Genomic DNA, 17,131 nt, shown 5'->3' on the forward strand with positions numbered 1-17,131 from the left:
TGACAAGCTTTGGAGCACTGGTGTAGAAAACGCTACCTGGAGATATTAAAATCTGTCTTGTTATCCAAAATCACCTAAACTGTGAATCCCAGATGAGAGATGTCTAGATAATCTTCAGTGACATTGCTTTAAGGATATTTGTCTCGCCAACTTGCTTCTGTTGCTTTGGCACATATGAAGAAGAACATTTCTCATTATTTATTTATTTATTTATATTATTATTTTGAGATACTAACTCATCATCTCCATGGCTGGGCCTGTCTGCTTTTAAACTGCAGTGTACCAAGCACAGGCTGAACAACACGTTTTCAGATTGGCAGGGTTTGTGATGTCACAAACCTAAGGAGCCAATCCAGTTAATGGACGGGGTGATGCTATGCATATCATAACGTACATATGGCAACCAATTCGGTGATGCGCAAGCCAGCTGTAACCTTCGTAATTTTTGCAAACTCACTCCTGACTACTAACGCTAACCTTACTACTACTAATTACTACAATTTGAAGCTAGCTAAGTTTCAACAAGTTGCCACTAAACGATGGCAAAGGCGTGGTTTGTTTTCACGATGGAGGAGGCGGTCGGAAATGTGCATAGTGGGTGGGGACTATGCAGATTCAGGATTTTTCAATGAGGGAGGAGGAGGAGATGCCTTGAGAGGATTTTTATTTTAAGGTAATTAAATCAATTTTGCAGAAAAAACATATCAGACACAATTTATTGCTTCAAGCAGATGTTTTTATATGTTTTTTATATGTTTGAAAACATGACTGGAGCTGGTCTTTAAGATGCTAATTCGTTATTTTGAGAGTTTTTCATTATTTTAAAGTATTGACTCATTATTTATACTATTTTTTCACTGTTTTTATTATTTATTTTTTAGATCCTTAGCCTTTATTTTAAAATATTAGTATATAACTTTAATGCTGTCATAACTTTGAGATACTATGTCATTTGGAGAAAGTTTGTCATCATCTTGAGATACTCATTACTTTTTTAAAGACTAAGTAATTCATTTGAGACACTGAACCTTTATTGTGAGATTTTAACTCATTATTCCGAGAAAGCTTCCCAGTATTTTGAGATACTAACTCTAACAACTAGTACTACTACAAAATATACAAACAAAATATTTAATAAAGTTTCTCATTATAATAACTTTTTTATTTTTTCCAAATCACATTGGCAGAAATGGACTTCCATCCATTTCTTACCCAACAAACTCTCATACTCATAATCTCGTAATCATACTGTCTAATGTCTAAAATAAAAAAAAAGATTATATGACTGTTATCAGATATTAAGAAAGAATTGGGTGAGTTAAGTCCCTGATTAGATTTTATCAATCATAGATCAGTAAATTCCAAAGGTACCAAAAGGTTCAGTTATCGCTTAACGATCATAAATCCAGGGTCAAAGTTCATCGTAATCTCTTCTATCAGGGACAAACATCCACTGCATGCAAACAGGAGAGAAGGTGGAAAATGATATACCCTTTTATTTAAAGAATGTGGACTAATTTAATTAAGAAAATAAACACATGCTCAGTACAGAAAAAAGTGAAAAGTGAGCTGCAGACCTCCTGGGAGTTTTATCTGCTGAAACCACACGAGGCAGGTCGGGCCTCGCTGGCTGCACAGAAGCTGTCACACCTGTGTGCAGTTTAAGGTGCTAATGACCACATGTGGGCAGCTTGTACATTAGTGCTGTTGCTGGCTTCAGCTGCTTTTTCCCTCAGGGGGGATCCATGCTTAGCCTGGCCCCTGGCTACCTCTGCTAATCCCACCAGGTAACCTTTCAAAGCTTCTCCTAATGAACCTTTGTCTGCAGATCACTGGCCAGAGTCAAATCAGTCGCACAAGAAAAACATGTTAGCCGTTGTTGTTGTGCTTTGCTTAGTGAATACATGAAGCTCAGAGTCGAGAAATGTCTCTAACAAACAAAAATATGTATCTGTCACTCAGTTAAAAGTGCTTTGTTTGAGTTTCTTAGTGTCTTAAATTGTTTTTGTCTTTCAGCCTGAACTCTGCAAGCTTTTAAGCTAAACCAAACCATTTTAAAAAGCTGCTATACCTCACTTTACCTCATATTTCAATTAATGTTACTCTTACTTTCCTTTTCTTCCTCTTCCTCTCTTGTTTAATCGTTCAGTCTGTCTTTTGTAGCTGTCATTACATTCGCCTAGACACTAAAGTAGAAGATTAGCTTACATGGCTAAGCTAGCACACTTACAGAACAGAAATATCTTTTAAAGTAGGCTGTACGTATAACTGTAAACTGAAGTTAGATTCACAAGCAGGAAAATACGCAATTAATGAAGTTTAAATCATTTGGTTTTGGGGTTACAGCCTAACTTGGTCTGTTCTGCTTTTGGTGGCTAATGTTAGCAGGTGTTAGCTACATTTAGCTGTGGGAGTGATGCTGTTCATGACTGCCCATTACTTGTGCTAAGCTTGTAAACATTTTATATTATTAAATATATTAAACAGGATTATTTTGTTATGCGTCAAAGTAGGTGAAAACAAGAGGAAAAAAACACTCCTGTTATTCAGACGTCTCATTTATTGCCGCTTAGCATTTTGAAATGCTTGTAGCCTTGTTCATGCTCTTTGCATTTCACCATGAAAAAGCCATCTGAGTTTCTTCTGTAAACTCTTGACCCTGCTTTTTCTTCAGCTTATCATTCGGTGTTTAGTGTTGAGCATCAAGTAACAGAAACAGAAAGGAGGCCCACAATCTGCTGCACCTGCTGATAACAGGTTTATTCTCTAAACAGAAGTAGATCATTTAAAAGTTTAGCCTTTTTTAATAGAATTTTGTTATTGGATTGATGTTCGATGTGGAAGAAGAAGTTTATCATCTTTAACGATGGATTTAACTCTTTCCTTGCCAAGTAGCTACTGCTCATGGTGGGTCGAGACCTGCTCCATTTGTCAAGTGTCCTGAGATAACTATGTTATGATTTGGTGCTATATAAATGATTGAATTGATTGACTTAGAAGAAGGCAGACTCCACAGATTCCTTATTTAACCTTTGCATGCTTAAAGTATTTGCAGGAGCACACTTCCCAGATATCCAGACAGTGCTGCATGTGTGACGTCCACGGTTGGCTCCGGTTGTAACTCTTGATTTTCCTGGCTGACGGTCGCTTTCCTTTTCAGACTGTTTGCTTCATCTGAGCGTCGAGTTTGTTTCTTTTTCTTTGGATTTTCACTTCTTGTTGAAGTTGTATCTGTAGTCATCCATCTTTTCTTTGTTTGTTCAGCCATAGTCGATTACTGTTTACTCGCAACACTTGCAGAGAGCGGAAAAGCAGCCGCTTGGCTCCGCCTACCCTCTCTGGCAGACCAACCACTGCTGGCTGATGGAAAACGCGTCACTAACTGGGCACTGCTTGTGATTTATTCTGTGAACGTCGCCACAGACACCCAGTCTGTAATACTGCAAATGCAAAGGCTTTCATCAGTGGGACATAGGCTCAATCATCATTGTTACCTCATTCAGCGATAGATAGTGAAATGAAATCTTTGAGATTATCACTTTAACCTGATGATTTTATGTTTTGTTGCTGTGGTCAGTTTCTGTATTACACTATGAAGACTTTGAACAGGAGATAAGACTCTTGACCTTTCGTCAGCTGCAGCGTCTTGGCCTTCCTGACGTTTTATCGATAAAGTTTATCTATGTGGAGTAAAATTAAAAATTACCTTGCAGAGCTTAAAAGCACATTTACTTAATTCTTCCTCCTTAAGCTTTTGAGTCCAGGACTGAGTTCTGTCAGTGTAGTGTTTTACTGCAGTGCAGAATCTGAACACTTGTATCACCACTGATGAAGCACAACCGTTTCCATATCTGAACTCATGTCCTTTTTTATCAGTGGAAGTGATCACGGCCGAGGTTCAAAGGTTCCCTTTTTACTCTGTCGGACTGATTTTTTTTTTATGAGTTCTTTTTCAGAGCAGAGGAAGAGGATCTGCTGTGAACACACACCTCACACACTCCTGCCCACCTGAGAGCAGAGTGGAACACCTGAGAGGACCGACAGCAGGTAGGAGAGCCACAGCAACATTTAGCTGCAGCAATTTAATCAGTTTATTCTTGCAAACTTTAAACAGATTTTTAATATAGGTGTTGTGCGCTGTGTGGTCAATAAATTATCTTAATAATTTGCATGAGTTTTGCTACAAGATGTATTTTTTGATGCTAAAAATGTGGAACAACCTTTACTTTACTTTAAATATAGACTTTAAATACGGTTATTGGCCCTACAAATGCACTTAATTCTACTAGACGCACATAAGACTCTTGGTATTCTCTTCTAATACAATGAATAACCCTGATTTCAGAGTGGTTTTAAATTATGACTCATGACCCAAAAGGTCTCAAAGGTCAAGAAAACTTAGTTTGTTTATTTAGAAAAGATGGGAATCATTTGAAAAGGTCTTTAACTGCTGTTACACTGAGGAACGTGTTGTGCTACTAACCCTACTACGGATATATGAATAAACTATAATGTTGTTCAGGTGTGTTAGACTCTATCTTGATTGATTAGGAATACATCTTGCACAAGACATGTTGACTTTGACCTCAACTTATTGCAGAGAAAACACGAAGAGCAGCGCCAAGGAGCTCAGAATAGGACTGTTTGTCTTTAAACATGGAGTCCTTTTAATTCATTCTGACAGGGACTAACATTCTTCTGTGCGCCTGCAGACCTTGCACCATGGACTTCCTCATCCAGTGGGTGTTCTCTCCCCTCCCGACCCCGGCCATCATCTCCCTGTTTGCTGTGGCGGCTGCGACCCTGTTTTACCTCAACACGCGGCCCAGTCCCGTCCGGACCAACGTCGACCTCAAATGCCAAACTCTGGGTATCAAGGTAAATGATGCAGAGAATTTTATATCTTTAATATGTTTAAAGCTCCTGTGAGTAGTTTCTCGCTGGTTATGAAACAGACTGAAATTAATTCTGATGACTTTATGACCTACAAAAGCAAACCAGACCATCAGCGACAACATTGATTTATTTCTGTATAGTTATTTTTAATGCCTGAAGCTGCTGGCGGGGGGTAGGTGTCAGACAAAGCGGCTGCACGCTGCCTTTGTTTAAATTTTCCAGGGCACAGATTTAAAGTGAGACTGTTAAAGAAAGCAGGATGAGATTTATTGTTGAAAACCACCACTTAAGCATATAAAGGACAAAATCAGCAAAGAGATGAGATGTACGGCTTTGTCCACAGGGGGCGCCAAAATCAACACAAACAGCAAGTTCCTCACAGGAGCTGTAACTTTGTTTATAGACCTGACGGTGTCTTAGAGTACTGAAGAGATTTAAAGAGTGTACAGCTGCGTTTCATTGTCAGTTTGTTTCTGCTTGATGTCCTCAGGATGGAGCAAGAAAGACTGCGCTGCTTGAGGACAACAACAACCTGACGGCTTATTACTATGAAGATGCCAAGACCCTCTATGAAGTGTTTCAGAGGGGTCTGAAAGTTTCAGGTGATGAATTCTCTATTTGATGGCTATCCCTGGATGGGCCTTCATCCAACGTGCATGCTTTAAGTGTTTCTCCGGTGTGCTGGTTTAACGTTTATCACGTTCAAATCATTCCCATACAAATACACATCTGGCTATTACAAAAACAGACCTGTGTGGGATAGGAAAGGGGGTTCATTGGGACATTGGGGGATGTACATTTATACACATTCTTGCTAAGAATTGGACGAAAAGATCAACACCAATCTCAATTCTTTACACTAAATATTGATGTACAGCCAGGACACAGTTAGCTTAGATGGCGAGCATGGCTCTGTCAAGAGATGCAAAACAGCAGTGTTGTGACCAAGTCATCTCTGCTCAAGTCTCAAGTAAAGTCTTGAGTCATTTTTTTTTCTTGGGCAGGTAAAGTCACAGGTTATGTCAAGTTCAGTCCTTAGTTAAGGCATGTCAAGTCACATTTTTCCACCCAAGATCCAGCTCTCTTACCTGTATCATCCGGTCTTTATAAAGAGAAAAGACGAGGTGTTAGTAGCCTGTCTAATAATGATGTTAGTGGCCAGTTTATATAAACTGTTCAAAAAGTATGACAGTGAATTGTATCTGTATTATCTTGGCACAGACGCAGCCATGATGGTCTGGTCTGAGACCGTATTGAGGAGTAACGAGTACGACTGATGAAGATTCTCTTTGGGGGCTTTGATGTTGCGTGTTGCGATAGCGAGGAGTTTGACTGACAGCCAGTCATCCAATCATGACAATCACATTTTGAGTCGTCCAGTCATGATTCCCAGTTTGCGCTGAACACATACTTGATAGTTAAATAAAAAACGATAAACTTCAATGTTGTGAAGTTTCTGTCTAATGGCTAACACTCAAACTTATGGACACATGCAAGTCATTCATGCAAGTCCAAGTCGAGTCTCAAGTCATTTATTTTTTGTCAAGTCGCAAGTCATCAAAACAGTGACTCGACTCGAGTCACTGTTTTGATGACTTGCAGTTGTTTATTGAGGGAGGTGTCCACCGTAGTGGCAAAGAAGTAGTTCCAGGAGAGGGAAGAGGGAGTAATCAGAAATACTTTATTAATCCCCGGGGGAAAATTTTTGGCGTTCTGAGGAGAAGAACAGCTAAGGAGAAAAGCAGTTAGCCAACCTGTTGTTTTTCTGGGGTCACCTCAACCTCGGGTTAGCTGTTAAGCTAACAAGGCACATTGCTTCTTCCTCATTCTTCCTCTATCATTCTTAGTTTGTCCATTTGTAAAGGGAGCTGCTATGGGTAAATTTGACTGTGTCCATAAAGGTCGAAGAAAACTGTAGTTCTGTGAAGTCATTACCTGGACAGAGCAGAACAATTCGAAAATGGAGAGAACTGCTAACCTGGCTAAGCGAACTGGCTGTAGCTTCATATTTAATGCAGAGAAACAACAGTGGTATCAAACCCTCGTGAAGAAGGCAATAATGCTTGAAACAGAATATAAATCGTACTGTATAGATGAAGGCAGTGTGTTCAGCTGTGTTTGTTAAAAATGTAAACTGCTGTCCTTACACAGTAAACTGAGGCCCATTTCTCATGTGCAGGTAACGGTCCATGTTTGGGCTACAGGAAGCAAGGAATGCCATACAAGTGGTTAAAGTACAAACAGGTAAATGAGCATGCAACACCTTCAAAACATTAGATTAAACATGCTTTAAACTCCGGCTGACCTTTCCTCCACTTCCTCTCTAAAGGTGTCTGATAGAGCCGAGCACCTGGGGTCAGGGCTGCTCCATAAAGGTCTAAAGCCCAACACGGACACGTTTATCGGCATCTTTGCTCAGAACAGACCCGAGGTGAGTGCTGACGTTAACAGTGAAGTGTTTTTAGTTTGAACATACTGTAAATTCTGTTTTCTCCACAGTGGATTATTGGTGAGCTGGCCTGTTACACCTACTCCATGGTAGTGGTCCCCCTGTACGACACCCTGGGTCCTGAGGCTCTGGTGTTCATTATAAACCAAGGTAATTGGGGCTTCTCCTGCACTCTAATGCTGCTAATTACAAAGCTGAGTCTGAGTCCAGTAACTTTACGGTCCCTGCAGGGATCTGTGTCGAGTCTGCTCTAATCTCTTACCACCTATTTATCACACTGGATCCTAGCTTAGTTTAGCTTTTTGTTTATCTGATCGTTAGTGGAGCTGCTTCTTACAAGCCACTGGAAAATCTACAACAGCCTTCATACTATGATATATTAGGGTCTAATGTACACAATTTTAAGCATGTAAAAGTACTAGCAGTAAGTTTAAATCCAAATTCAACATGAGGTGCAAGTTTCTTCTCATCTTTATAAAGAGATTCTGCATAGAAACACAGAATCTGTAGGCGAGGGGAAAGATTTTTAGTGAGCGCTCTGGTTTTCGTTTGTAGTCAAAGTAACATTGCCCACAAGTTTATCTTCGGGCATTGGCTGTGTGCCTGGAAAAAGGTCTGTGTGGAGGGCAGAAGAAGCAGAATGCACTGGCCGTTATGCAAACCTGGTACCCATCGGCTATTATCAGATGATTATTTAGCTTTTTATTAGTCTCTATAAACAGGAGCTTCAATCTGGTCTAAGACTTCAGGTAAACTGAACAATGAAGGGTGTACAGAAAAGGATGTCTTTTCCTGGAAATCCTTTCAATCAATAAACCTTTATTTATACTAAAGATCAGTGAGCGGAAACCCTCATTTACAGTGACATTGAGTCCATTAAGAGACGGACAACAAAGCCTTAAATGAACCAGATTAGAGATGGATAAGATTCAAGATCTAAGTCTTTATTGTCATTGTGCAAAACAACGAAACGGCGAAGCACCTCCCTGAGCTGCGTAATGCAGAATAAGATCAAATATGTACAATAAAATATAGAATAAACAAGAATAAATAGATATTAAAAAAAGTCTGCAGATATAAACTTCAAGGCCACTTCACATAGGGATTTTGACGACTCCATTTTTTGCACTGCTGGCTATATCACTTAAAAGAATTGGCGGTCCTTGTCAGATGATGGCCGATGAATTCCGATGGGTTGTTCGTGGTTTTTCTTGGATATTTGAGGAAAATTATGCAATAAATTCTCCAAACCAATCATAGAAATGGACAAATGGCAGCTATTGGACTGTTTACACCCAACCTTAGTGTCTGCAGTGACTAATTAGTGACAGCCACTGTTGAGTGTCGACCGCAGTTTTTTGCGGGTCATTGAGGATCTGCTTTGGTCAAAGTATTAGTGCTAGCTAACTCTGTAGGGCCATTGTTCGGTATTACATTCATAGCTTTGAGAACAAATGGGAGTGTTTAGCTAACATTGCATGTGTAAGCTAACTGCTAACTATGATATAGATAGAATTGCATTTTTTTTTACTCTTAATTCACAGAACAATTGCAATGAATAATGTTCACATGGCAGTCCTGCTTCTGACTCACACGACTCACGCATGCTGTTTGGGGCATGCTCAGTTGCTGTGTTTGGAGCCAGACAGATGTCAATCAAAATGTGATAGGCCACGCCCACATAGTCTTGAGAAATAAAGAACTGTTTATTGAACTAGATTTTCTGATCATACAGCTCAAGTTTCCCTCTTTCAGCCGAGATCTCCACGGTTCTTTGTGACAATCAGACCAAAGCAGAAACTCTGCTGCAGACCCACGAGAGCGAGCAGACTCCCGTTCTGAAAACCATCGTCATCATGGACTCTTTCAGCTCCGAGCTGGTCGAGAGAGGAAAGAAGTGTGGTGTCGACATCGTGTCCATGGAGAATGTGGAGGTATTTTAAAGGCTGATTACAGATAAGTGCTTACTGGAAAGTCATTGGATGTGTTTACAATGGCTTTAATTCAAGAATTGTTTTGGTTCTGTTCTTGCAAGTGAAAGAACATGTTTTTGTTCTCCAGGCTCTGGGGAAAAGTAACCTTCGTGAACCAGTTGTAAGTTTGTTTCTCATGTATTAAATATATTTCTTATGAACTTTAACGAGCTGCAGGCTGATCTGACGTGCTGATTTTTATCTCCAAACAGCCTCCAAAGCCAGAAGACCTCAGCATTGTTTGCTTCACCAGTGGCACCACAGGTGATCTTTATGCTCTTTCTGGGACTGATCTCATCTGCAGCAGGGTTTGATTTCATAAATCAGATTGTACAGAACCAGCAGTGTAATGAAAAGAGATCAGCAGTGGTTCATTTTTAGCCACGCTAGGATAAGGATGGCAAAATCTGTTTGCTGTTCCACCGCTTTAGCCCGGATTGAAATATCTCAAGCCACAACAAATCAATACTCCAGCTATTAATCCACACTTTTCTCCCATCGAGATAATTGTAATTCCCTTTACACATGCCTCAGCCAATCATCTCTTCGTCATTTACAGTTGGTCTAAAATGCAGCAACAGTCGATCCCATATCTCTCCTGTTTTTGCATCCCTACACTGGCTTCCTGTCAAATTCAGAACAAACTAGAAGATCCTGTTAATGACGTATAAAGCACTGCATGAAATCGCCCACGGTTACATTTCAGACCTTCTCGTTCCGTATCCTACTTCTCTGCTTCCTATCAATCCCGTGATCGTGCCTTTGCCGTCTTGGCCCCCGACTCTCTGGAATCATCTTCCACATCCATCAGATCTGCTGAATCTTTGGACCGTATCAAGAAGCTGTTAAAATCTCATTTGTATCGCCGAGCCTTCTTGTAACTCTCTGTCCCCGTCCTGCGCCGCCATGAAGCTGACATCTGTGGTTTCATGTGGATTGTCTTAAAATGAATGGATGGATTACCCTGATTTTAAGCATCTTAGTTCCCCCTGAAATGCTTGTTGTTGTGCTATAATTACATATTCCTATGCATCTCTATAAAAGCAGAATGGTATGATGAAATGAGTTGGTTTTTTTGCAAAGAGATGAGGTTTTTATCTGCACTAGCCATGTTACACTGCATGAGTTTGCAAAGCATTCTGGGGATTATCTGGACAGTTGGATAACCAAAACCCCGTCATACCAGAAGTGGTAATACGATGCCAAATCAAGCGTTGATGCAAAGTTGTATGGTCAAGGAGGAAATGGCATTTAATTATAAGCTGAAAAGTTAAATTATGTTCGTTATTGTTTGCCAGGGAACCCCAAAGGAGCGATGTTGACCCATGAGAATGTGGTCTCAGACGCTGCAGGTGTCATCAAAGGCTTTGAGGTGAGTTAAGTAACCCTTTAATTAACCTTAGAGTGTATTTCATTGACCTACTGCTAACAGAGGCCTCTGTGCGTCCCACAGTCTGCAATCGTTCCCTGCAAAGACGACGTCAGCATTTCATTCCTGCCTTTAGCTCACATGTTCGAGAGAGTCGTGCAGGTGAGCTCCACATTCATAAAGCATGTCCACAATCGTTTACGTGAGACTCGTGAGGATATCTTGAAGTGTTTTTCTTTTGTTTTCTCGTAGACGGTGGCGTACGGTGTTGGAGCGAGGGTGGGCTTCTTCCAGGGAGACATCCGTCTGCTCCCAGACGACATGAAAACCCTTCAGCCCACCATTTTCCCAGTCGTGCCTCGACTTCTCAACCGCGTCTACGACAAAGTGAGAGATTTGTGTCCGACATACCTGCCCCCTCTTTCCCCTCACTCTGCTTTAAACATCAACATTTCAAATGCTTTATTAAAAAAATGTTTCTAGGTCCAGAGTGGAGCCAAATCACCTTTCAAGAAGTGGCTGCTGAACTTTGCCGTTGACATGAAGTACGCTGAAGTGAGGCAGGGCATCATCAGGAAGAACAGCCTCTGGGACAAACTCATCTTCCACAAAGTGCAGGTACAGATTCAGTTCATCAGACATTAGACACGAGAGTTTGTGAATACAAACGTGTTATAATCTTTTAACTGTAGGAGTCCTTTGGAGGGCGAGTGCGGGTCATGGTGACGGGAGCTGCGCCTATCTCTCCGCCTGTTCTCAACTTCCTCCGTGCTGCTCTGGGTTGCCAGGTAATAAACGTTTATCCTCCTTTGGTCTTTGTCTTCCTAAATGTTTCTAAATCCAGGAACTGGATTAGCACCTTAATTATACTCCTTAAGTAATAGTGTTTTCTGGGATACGATCCAGCTTCTCTGTAAGTTTAATGTGGTTTAGACACAGTTTATATTAAAGTATAACTGTACATTATGACACAGATACAGTGAGATAAGGAGTAAAGATGTAAAGTAAAGAACAAGGTGTTCATTTACTCTTTTGCTTGGACTCTCTCTCAGATCTTTGAGGCGTACGGTCAGACGGAGTGCACGGCTGGCTGCACCTTCACCACGCCAGGAGACGCCACCTCAGGTATGTAGTTGAAACACAGCTGTCCCACATTCACTCCTAAACATAGACCAGGACGTGCCGCACTAAACAGTAGTAGAAATTTATTTTTATCCTTAATTTTCTTTAAACGTCTGCTACATTTCAGAGTGAAACGTATTCGCTCTAATAAAATTTCTTGTACAGTCCCTCCAGGAAGTGTCAAAGTTGCGTTCCTGCGAATTGCTGCAAATTTGTCCCATTTCCCCGCAAGCGTGAAATCATGTACATCACTAAACTTCTGATCACAGTATTGATCACTGAGCTCTGTAAGTAAGGGCTAACGTTTAGTTAGCAGGTGTTTACCGTGGAATGGAACCCCGACAGGATGATGTACATTGTCACGCTTGTCACACAGCTTTGAATTATTTGACACAATATATTGATTTGGAAATTATTTTATTTATTAAATGATTATTTTTCCGTTAGTCCGTTACACTCACAGTGAGAGCTGCGTCCATAGCAACAGTTAAATATAGCCTTCTTATAATCAGCTAACAGAGCTGTTTGTACTCAAATTAAATGGAAACATTTCCTCTGATGGTGAAGTGAGACACGGTGAACGGGGCCGCAGGATTCAGCGCGGCACCTGATCAAGCTTTTCTGTCTTGTCACTGTCAGAATCATTGTTATTCATTCACCGTCTTTCACCTCCTGAGACCCTGCGTCCTCATACGGGGACATTACATTTTGGCTTCACAGCACCATAATATTTAATTCTGCGAAACTTAGACCCGTTGGTCTCATTCATGGACACTTTGTCCACCAGCCTGTGGTCACAAAAGCAAATTACACTGATCAGTGTACATTCAAGATGGCCGTGATCCCGACCAAAATGTGTTGCAGTCGGTCTCTACAGAAAACTCAACCAGGTACAAAACCTCTTCAGATTTATGATTGAAACTTGTTTATTTAATGCGTATTAACAGTTGCAGCTGGATACGACAGACAAATTTGACTCATTTTATCAATAGCAACAAGCAACAACACCGTTAGGACAAGGTATTCACATGAGGACATTGGGACTTTTTCAATGTCACACAAAGATAATTCTTTCATACTTATTAGGTCCTATTAATCCCCAAAAGGTAGGGGAAATTAAAGATGCATACCAAACAAAAGCTCGGGTCCGGGTCTGTGTTCTGTTTAATGTTTACTTCATGCGCCGTCTTCAGATTTGTAGATCTCTCTGTGGTAGCTTCAGATTCAGCGTCTTAACGTTTAGTGCTTTCTCTCTCCTCTGTTTTTGACTCTTCTTTTTTCCCAATGTAAACAGACTAAAGAATAAAGTGTAGCTTTAATCAGATGTCAAATTCAGATGTCACATAATTAGAATACTCATATTTATTGTTTCAGCTTTTCAAAATGTGACAATTGTGTAAAAATGTCTTTTGTAGATTACTTACATTTTTTACAAACAATTCATCTGATTATTTAAATGTATTCTAAATAACAATCGCTGTGACCTTTGACCTCAGGACACGTCGGGGCGCCGCTGCCTTGTAATGTGGTGAAGCTGGTGGATGTTGAAGAAATGAACTACTTTGCTTCAAACGGAGAAGGAGAGGTAAGAAGATGGAAACTTAAGAAGATAACAGAAGCATATGCAGTGGCCTTCCTGTCTCACTCTTTCTCTGTGATGTTTCCAGGTCTGCATCAAAGGTAGAAATGTGTTCAAGGGGTATTTGAAGGATCCAGAGAAGACCGCAGAGGCCCTGGATGAGGACGGTTGGCTCCACACAGGAGACGTCGGAAAATGGCTCCCAGTAAGACCCAGATAACAGGAAGTCGCACTGTAATGTTTTCTACTCCCTCTGCATCTGCTGCAGAGGAGCTTCTGGTTGAACACGTTGAACCAATCTCTGGACTCATCGACATGCAAAGTGTTTGTGGTTGGAACGGCCCTCAAGTTATTTGCTATCTTATCTTTCTATAAACACTGAACTTAATATTCAAAGTCTGGTGACTGAAATGTTTTGAGTAACGGGGTGTTTTTCTCTTTCTTTGGGCATCTTCGGTTCAGATCTGTGGCTGTAGTAAAAATCTGAAGCCAGAATAGAATATCTTTATTGTCATTGCACCAGGAACAACAAAAGTGAACGTGCAACTCTCCATCAATGCAACAAAAAATAAGCAGTAAGGCAGATTAAAAACAAAGGAGGTGGTAGTGTCTGACGTGGAGTAATAAAGGGCAGGGGGGGGTAGTCATGAGGGGCATTTAACATGGATGTTGAGATTAGAACAACAACGGGAAGCAAGGTAAAAGTATCAGCAGATCTGGCTCAGTCCGACGCTTAAAGTGTTTTTACACTACAAAAGTTGTCATGTTGTAGTTTCACATGGGGGACATGTAGGGGACAATTTCTTGCCTGGGAGCAGATGCTTCCTGGAGTCCTATTGTCATGGTGATGTTGCCAGGTGTCCAGTAACAAACACTTTGTTTTTAAGGCAAGATTAAGCAAGATGTTTTTGCAATGTGGCGCCCTTTTCGGAGTGCCAAATTAATTACTTTTAGATTTACTTTTGTCCGTCCTTTTCGCCATTTGCCGTGCTTCCTTCTGGTAGATTTTTTTGAAGTGCAAGAACAGGCATTTGGGGCTCAGAGTGTGAATGAAAGAGACGCCGTTCTCCCTTGTACAAGTCAACCATCAAAATTATTCTGAAGCTTTTATGTTAAGATAAAATTGTAACACTTTTGAACAAGAAGGCTTTAATATTATAGGTGTACTTTTGAGCTGATGAGTTTTTGTTGTGTGGAAATCTCCAACTCCAGCACCTTATTTCAGGGAAACACGAGAACACAATTTTAAACACTTTGACCCAGTGACCATATGATGCATTAGCTCATTAAAAAGTACTCCATTTAACTCAAAATATAAAGTTATATGAAGTTATTTCTGTTTTATAGAGTGGAGTCCTGAAGATCATCGACCGTAAGAAGAACATCTTCAAGCTGGCTCAGGGCGAGTACATCGCTCCAGAGAAGGTTGAGAACGTGTACGTACGCAGCGGACCTGTGGCCCAAGTGTTCGTGCACGGAGACAGTCTGCAGGTAAAAACCAACATTTCACTTTGTACATATACATCACACACATCCCTGTTACATAACCTAAATGCTTACCTCTGTGTTTGCAGTCCTGCCTGGTCGCCATTGTGGTCCCTGACCCTGAAGTCCTGCCTGGCTTTGCCAAAGATCTGGGCTGCAACGGCTCCATTGAAGAACTCTGCAAACACACAGTAATGTTTCAGTTTCATCCCCTCTCACCGTGTCTGGGGGGGTTGTCTCTAAATTTGTTTGTGCTGATAATCATCTGTTATTGTGACCCCAGATGTTCTTTTTAAGCTTCAAGAAAACCTGCAATAAACATGATCATTAACAGGAACATAAGCCAGCTGGACAAGTCCTGCATGTTTGCTGTAAAACTCATAAGTTTTATCTGCAGATCAGATTGGATATTAAAAGTAGGCCTGAAGTAACTCAAATTAAACTGTGGCTTTTTTTTCTTTTACAGGATATTAAGAAAGCTATTCTTTCAGACCTGACCAAACTGGGCAAAGAAGCAGGACTGAAATCCTTTGAGCAGGTAACGTCTCCTCATGAGGTCCCTAAATGAAACAACTGTTTAAAAAGAAACTTCCCACGTTACAAACCTGTCCTATGAGCAAAGGTCGCTTGCACTCGACAGCAGTAAATTTCGGTCCTCAGGTGGTTCAGATCTGGTAGCCAGAGCAGAGGCGACATAAGGCCCACAATAAAGCCACATCTCAGCCAACTGTATGAAGAAAGCCTGGCCTATTCTGGATAATACGGCGACTGAGCAATTTCACTTAAACATTCAGATCATTTTGCCAGATTATTTCCAGCTTTGGTCGTAAAGTTTGGCTATAAGTGGCCTGCGCTGTGGCTACCAGATCTAGACCAACCTGTGGCTATGATTTGGATTAAAATAATACAATAAATTAACACTACAAATTTATAGTGTATAAAATCATGTACAGAGGTTTAGTGTGAGGGATCAAACTATAAGTTTAAAACAAGCGGGCGCGAGTCAATGTTACGGATGTCTGGTGGGGGGCAGAGCAGCTGAAGGCCCCATGGTGGTCAGCTGAATGTTAGTTGGCTTTGCAGGCTTACAAGATGTGTTTCAAATACATCTCGGGCCAGATGTGGCCATCATTCACCTGGCCCAGGGGAGGGCTGACACTGTGTAGTTCCTAGAGCACCTCCTCTTTTTGCATTCTTCGTACGGGATGGAAATAAAGTACCGTTGGTTCAGCACGTCGACTAAAGGATGCGAGTCTCCTCCTCCTCATCGTCAGACTTTGGGACGATCTCCGTATAGTGTTATTAACACTGTGAGACTTCTCAAACTCCACCGGGTTCTTTAGTTTGTAAGAATATGTTGGAGCAAAGTGGATGCTTACAGAATACAAGTGTATTATATTAAAGAAATGTGTAATAAGGGCGGTTATTAAGACGTTAAAGACGTTCTGGTGCTACACGCCACTAGAGCTCTCAGTTCGCCCTCTAGTGGTTAAAATGAGAAGACCATACAGATTTCACACAACCAACACCAAATCCCCCTTTTATTTTAGTTTGCCTCCTTCATCCAAATACTTTTTAACCATCTGCACTTCCTGTTTCAGGTGAAAGATTTGCACCTCCACCCGGAGCAGTTCACCATCGAGAACGGTCTGTTAACGCCGACTCTGAAGGCCAAGAGGGCCGAGCTCAAAGCTCTGTTCCAGCCACAGATCGACAAACTGTACGCGAGCCTCCAATAAAAGGAATTAACCTGGTTATACCTCGTCTGTCTTTTATTAAAGCATGAGTCATTTCACCTCTTCCAATTGCCTCTCTCGGCTTGAGAAGCCTGAGACAATCCTATTTGTTCTGCGGGAGGATGAGTTTAACAGTCTCGCAGGACAGTCTGGGGGTTTAGCTGGACAGACTCTTTGGCTGCAACTGGAGTGAATCATCCCTTTTTTTTAATACTCCCTGTAGCTTTCTTGAAGCTCTTACCCCACTTTACTTTATTAAAGTCTGCTTCCTAAAGTCTCACAGATGTGATGGGAAATTCACACGAAAGTTGTCAAATTAGAGGCCACAGAGGCTGAGAGACTCTGGCTTTTAAAGGTTCTGTCACAGTCAACAGAATCCTCTTCGTTACACAACCTCAATGTAGCTAATGAATGAAGCTCAAAGGCTCTTTTTACACTTACAATTTACCTGCTTCTGTGTTTATTCTGCCTCAGATTCATGGAGACTTTATTGATCCGATCTCTGAGACCACATTAGGATAT

General features: G+C 41.1%; 1 protein-coding gene across 3 annotated transcripts; it reads left to right on the plus strand.

The window, feature by feature from the left end:
• The first annotated feature begins 4,722 nt into the window (after positions 1-4,722).
• Positions 4,723-16,612, plus strand: acsl5 (acyl-CoA synthetase long chain family member 5). Of its 3 annotated transcripts, XM_069663997.1 has the most exons (21): positions 4,723-4,878; positions 5,119-5,132; positions 5,398-5,498; positions 7,076-7,140; positions 7,226-7,327; positions 7,396-7,495; positions 9,101-9,279; positions 9,407-9,439; positions 9,531-9,582; positions 10,617-10,690; positions 10,772-10,849; positions 10,940-11,074; positions 11,171-11,305; positions 11,380-11,475; positions 11,740-11,812; positions 13,306-13,394; positions 13,477-13,593; positions 14,736-14,879; positions 14,963-15,064; positions 15,340-15,411; positions 16,475-16,612. In XM_069663997.1, exons 1-21 carry the CDS (start codon positions 4,723-4,725, stop codon positions 16,610-16,612), a joined length of 2,055 nt encoding a protein of 684 aa, XP_069520098.1. The 3 variants fall into 3 exon arrangements, with proteins under 3 accessions (XP_069520098.1, XP_069520097.1, XP_069520099.1); XM_069663996.1 differs by lacking the exon at positions 5,119-5,132 and having other exon boundaries at positions 5,387-5,498; XM_069663998.1 differs by lacking the exons at positions 4,723-4,878; positions 5,119-5,132; positions 5,398-5,498; positions 7,226-7,327 and having other exon boundaries at positions 7,096-7,140.
• The last annotated feature ends 519 nt before the right edge of the window (positions 16,613-17,131 follow it).

The sequence above is a fragment of the Semicossyphus pulcher genome, unplaced genomic scaffold (assembly GCF_022749685.1).
Source record: "Semicossyphus pulcher isolate SPU_LCO1_2020_fin unplaced genomic scaffold, fSemPul1.0.p SCAF_16, whole genome shotgun sequence".
NCBI lineage: Eukaryota > Metazoa > Chordata > Actinopteri > Labriformes > Labridae > Semicossyphus > Semicossyphus pulcher.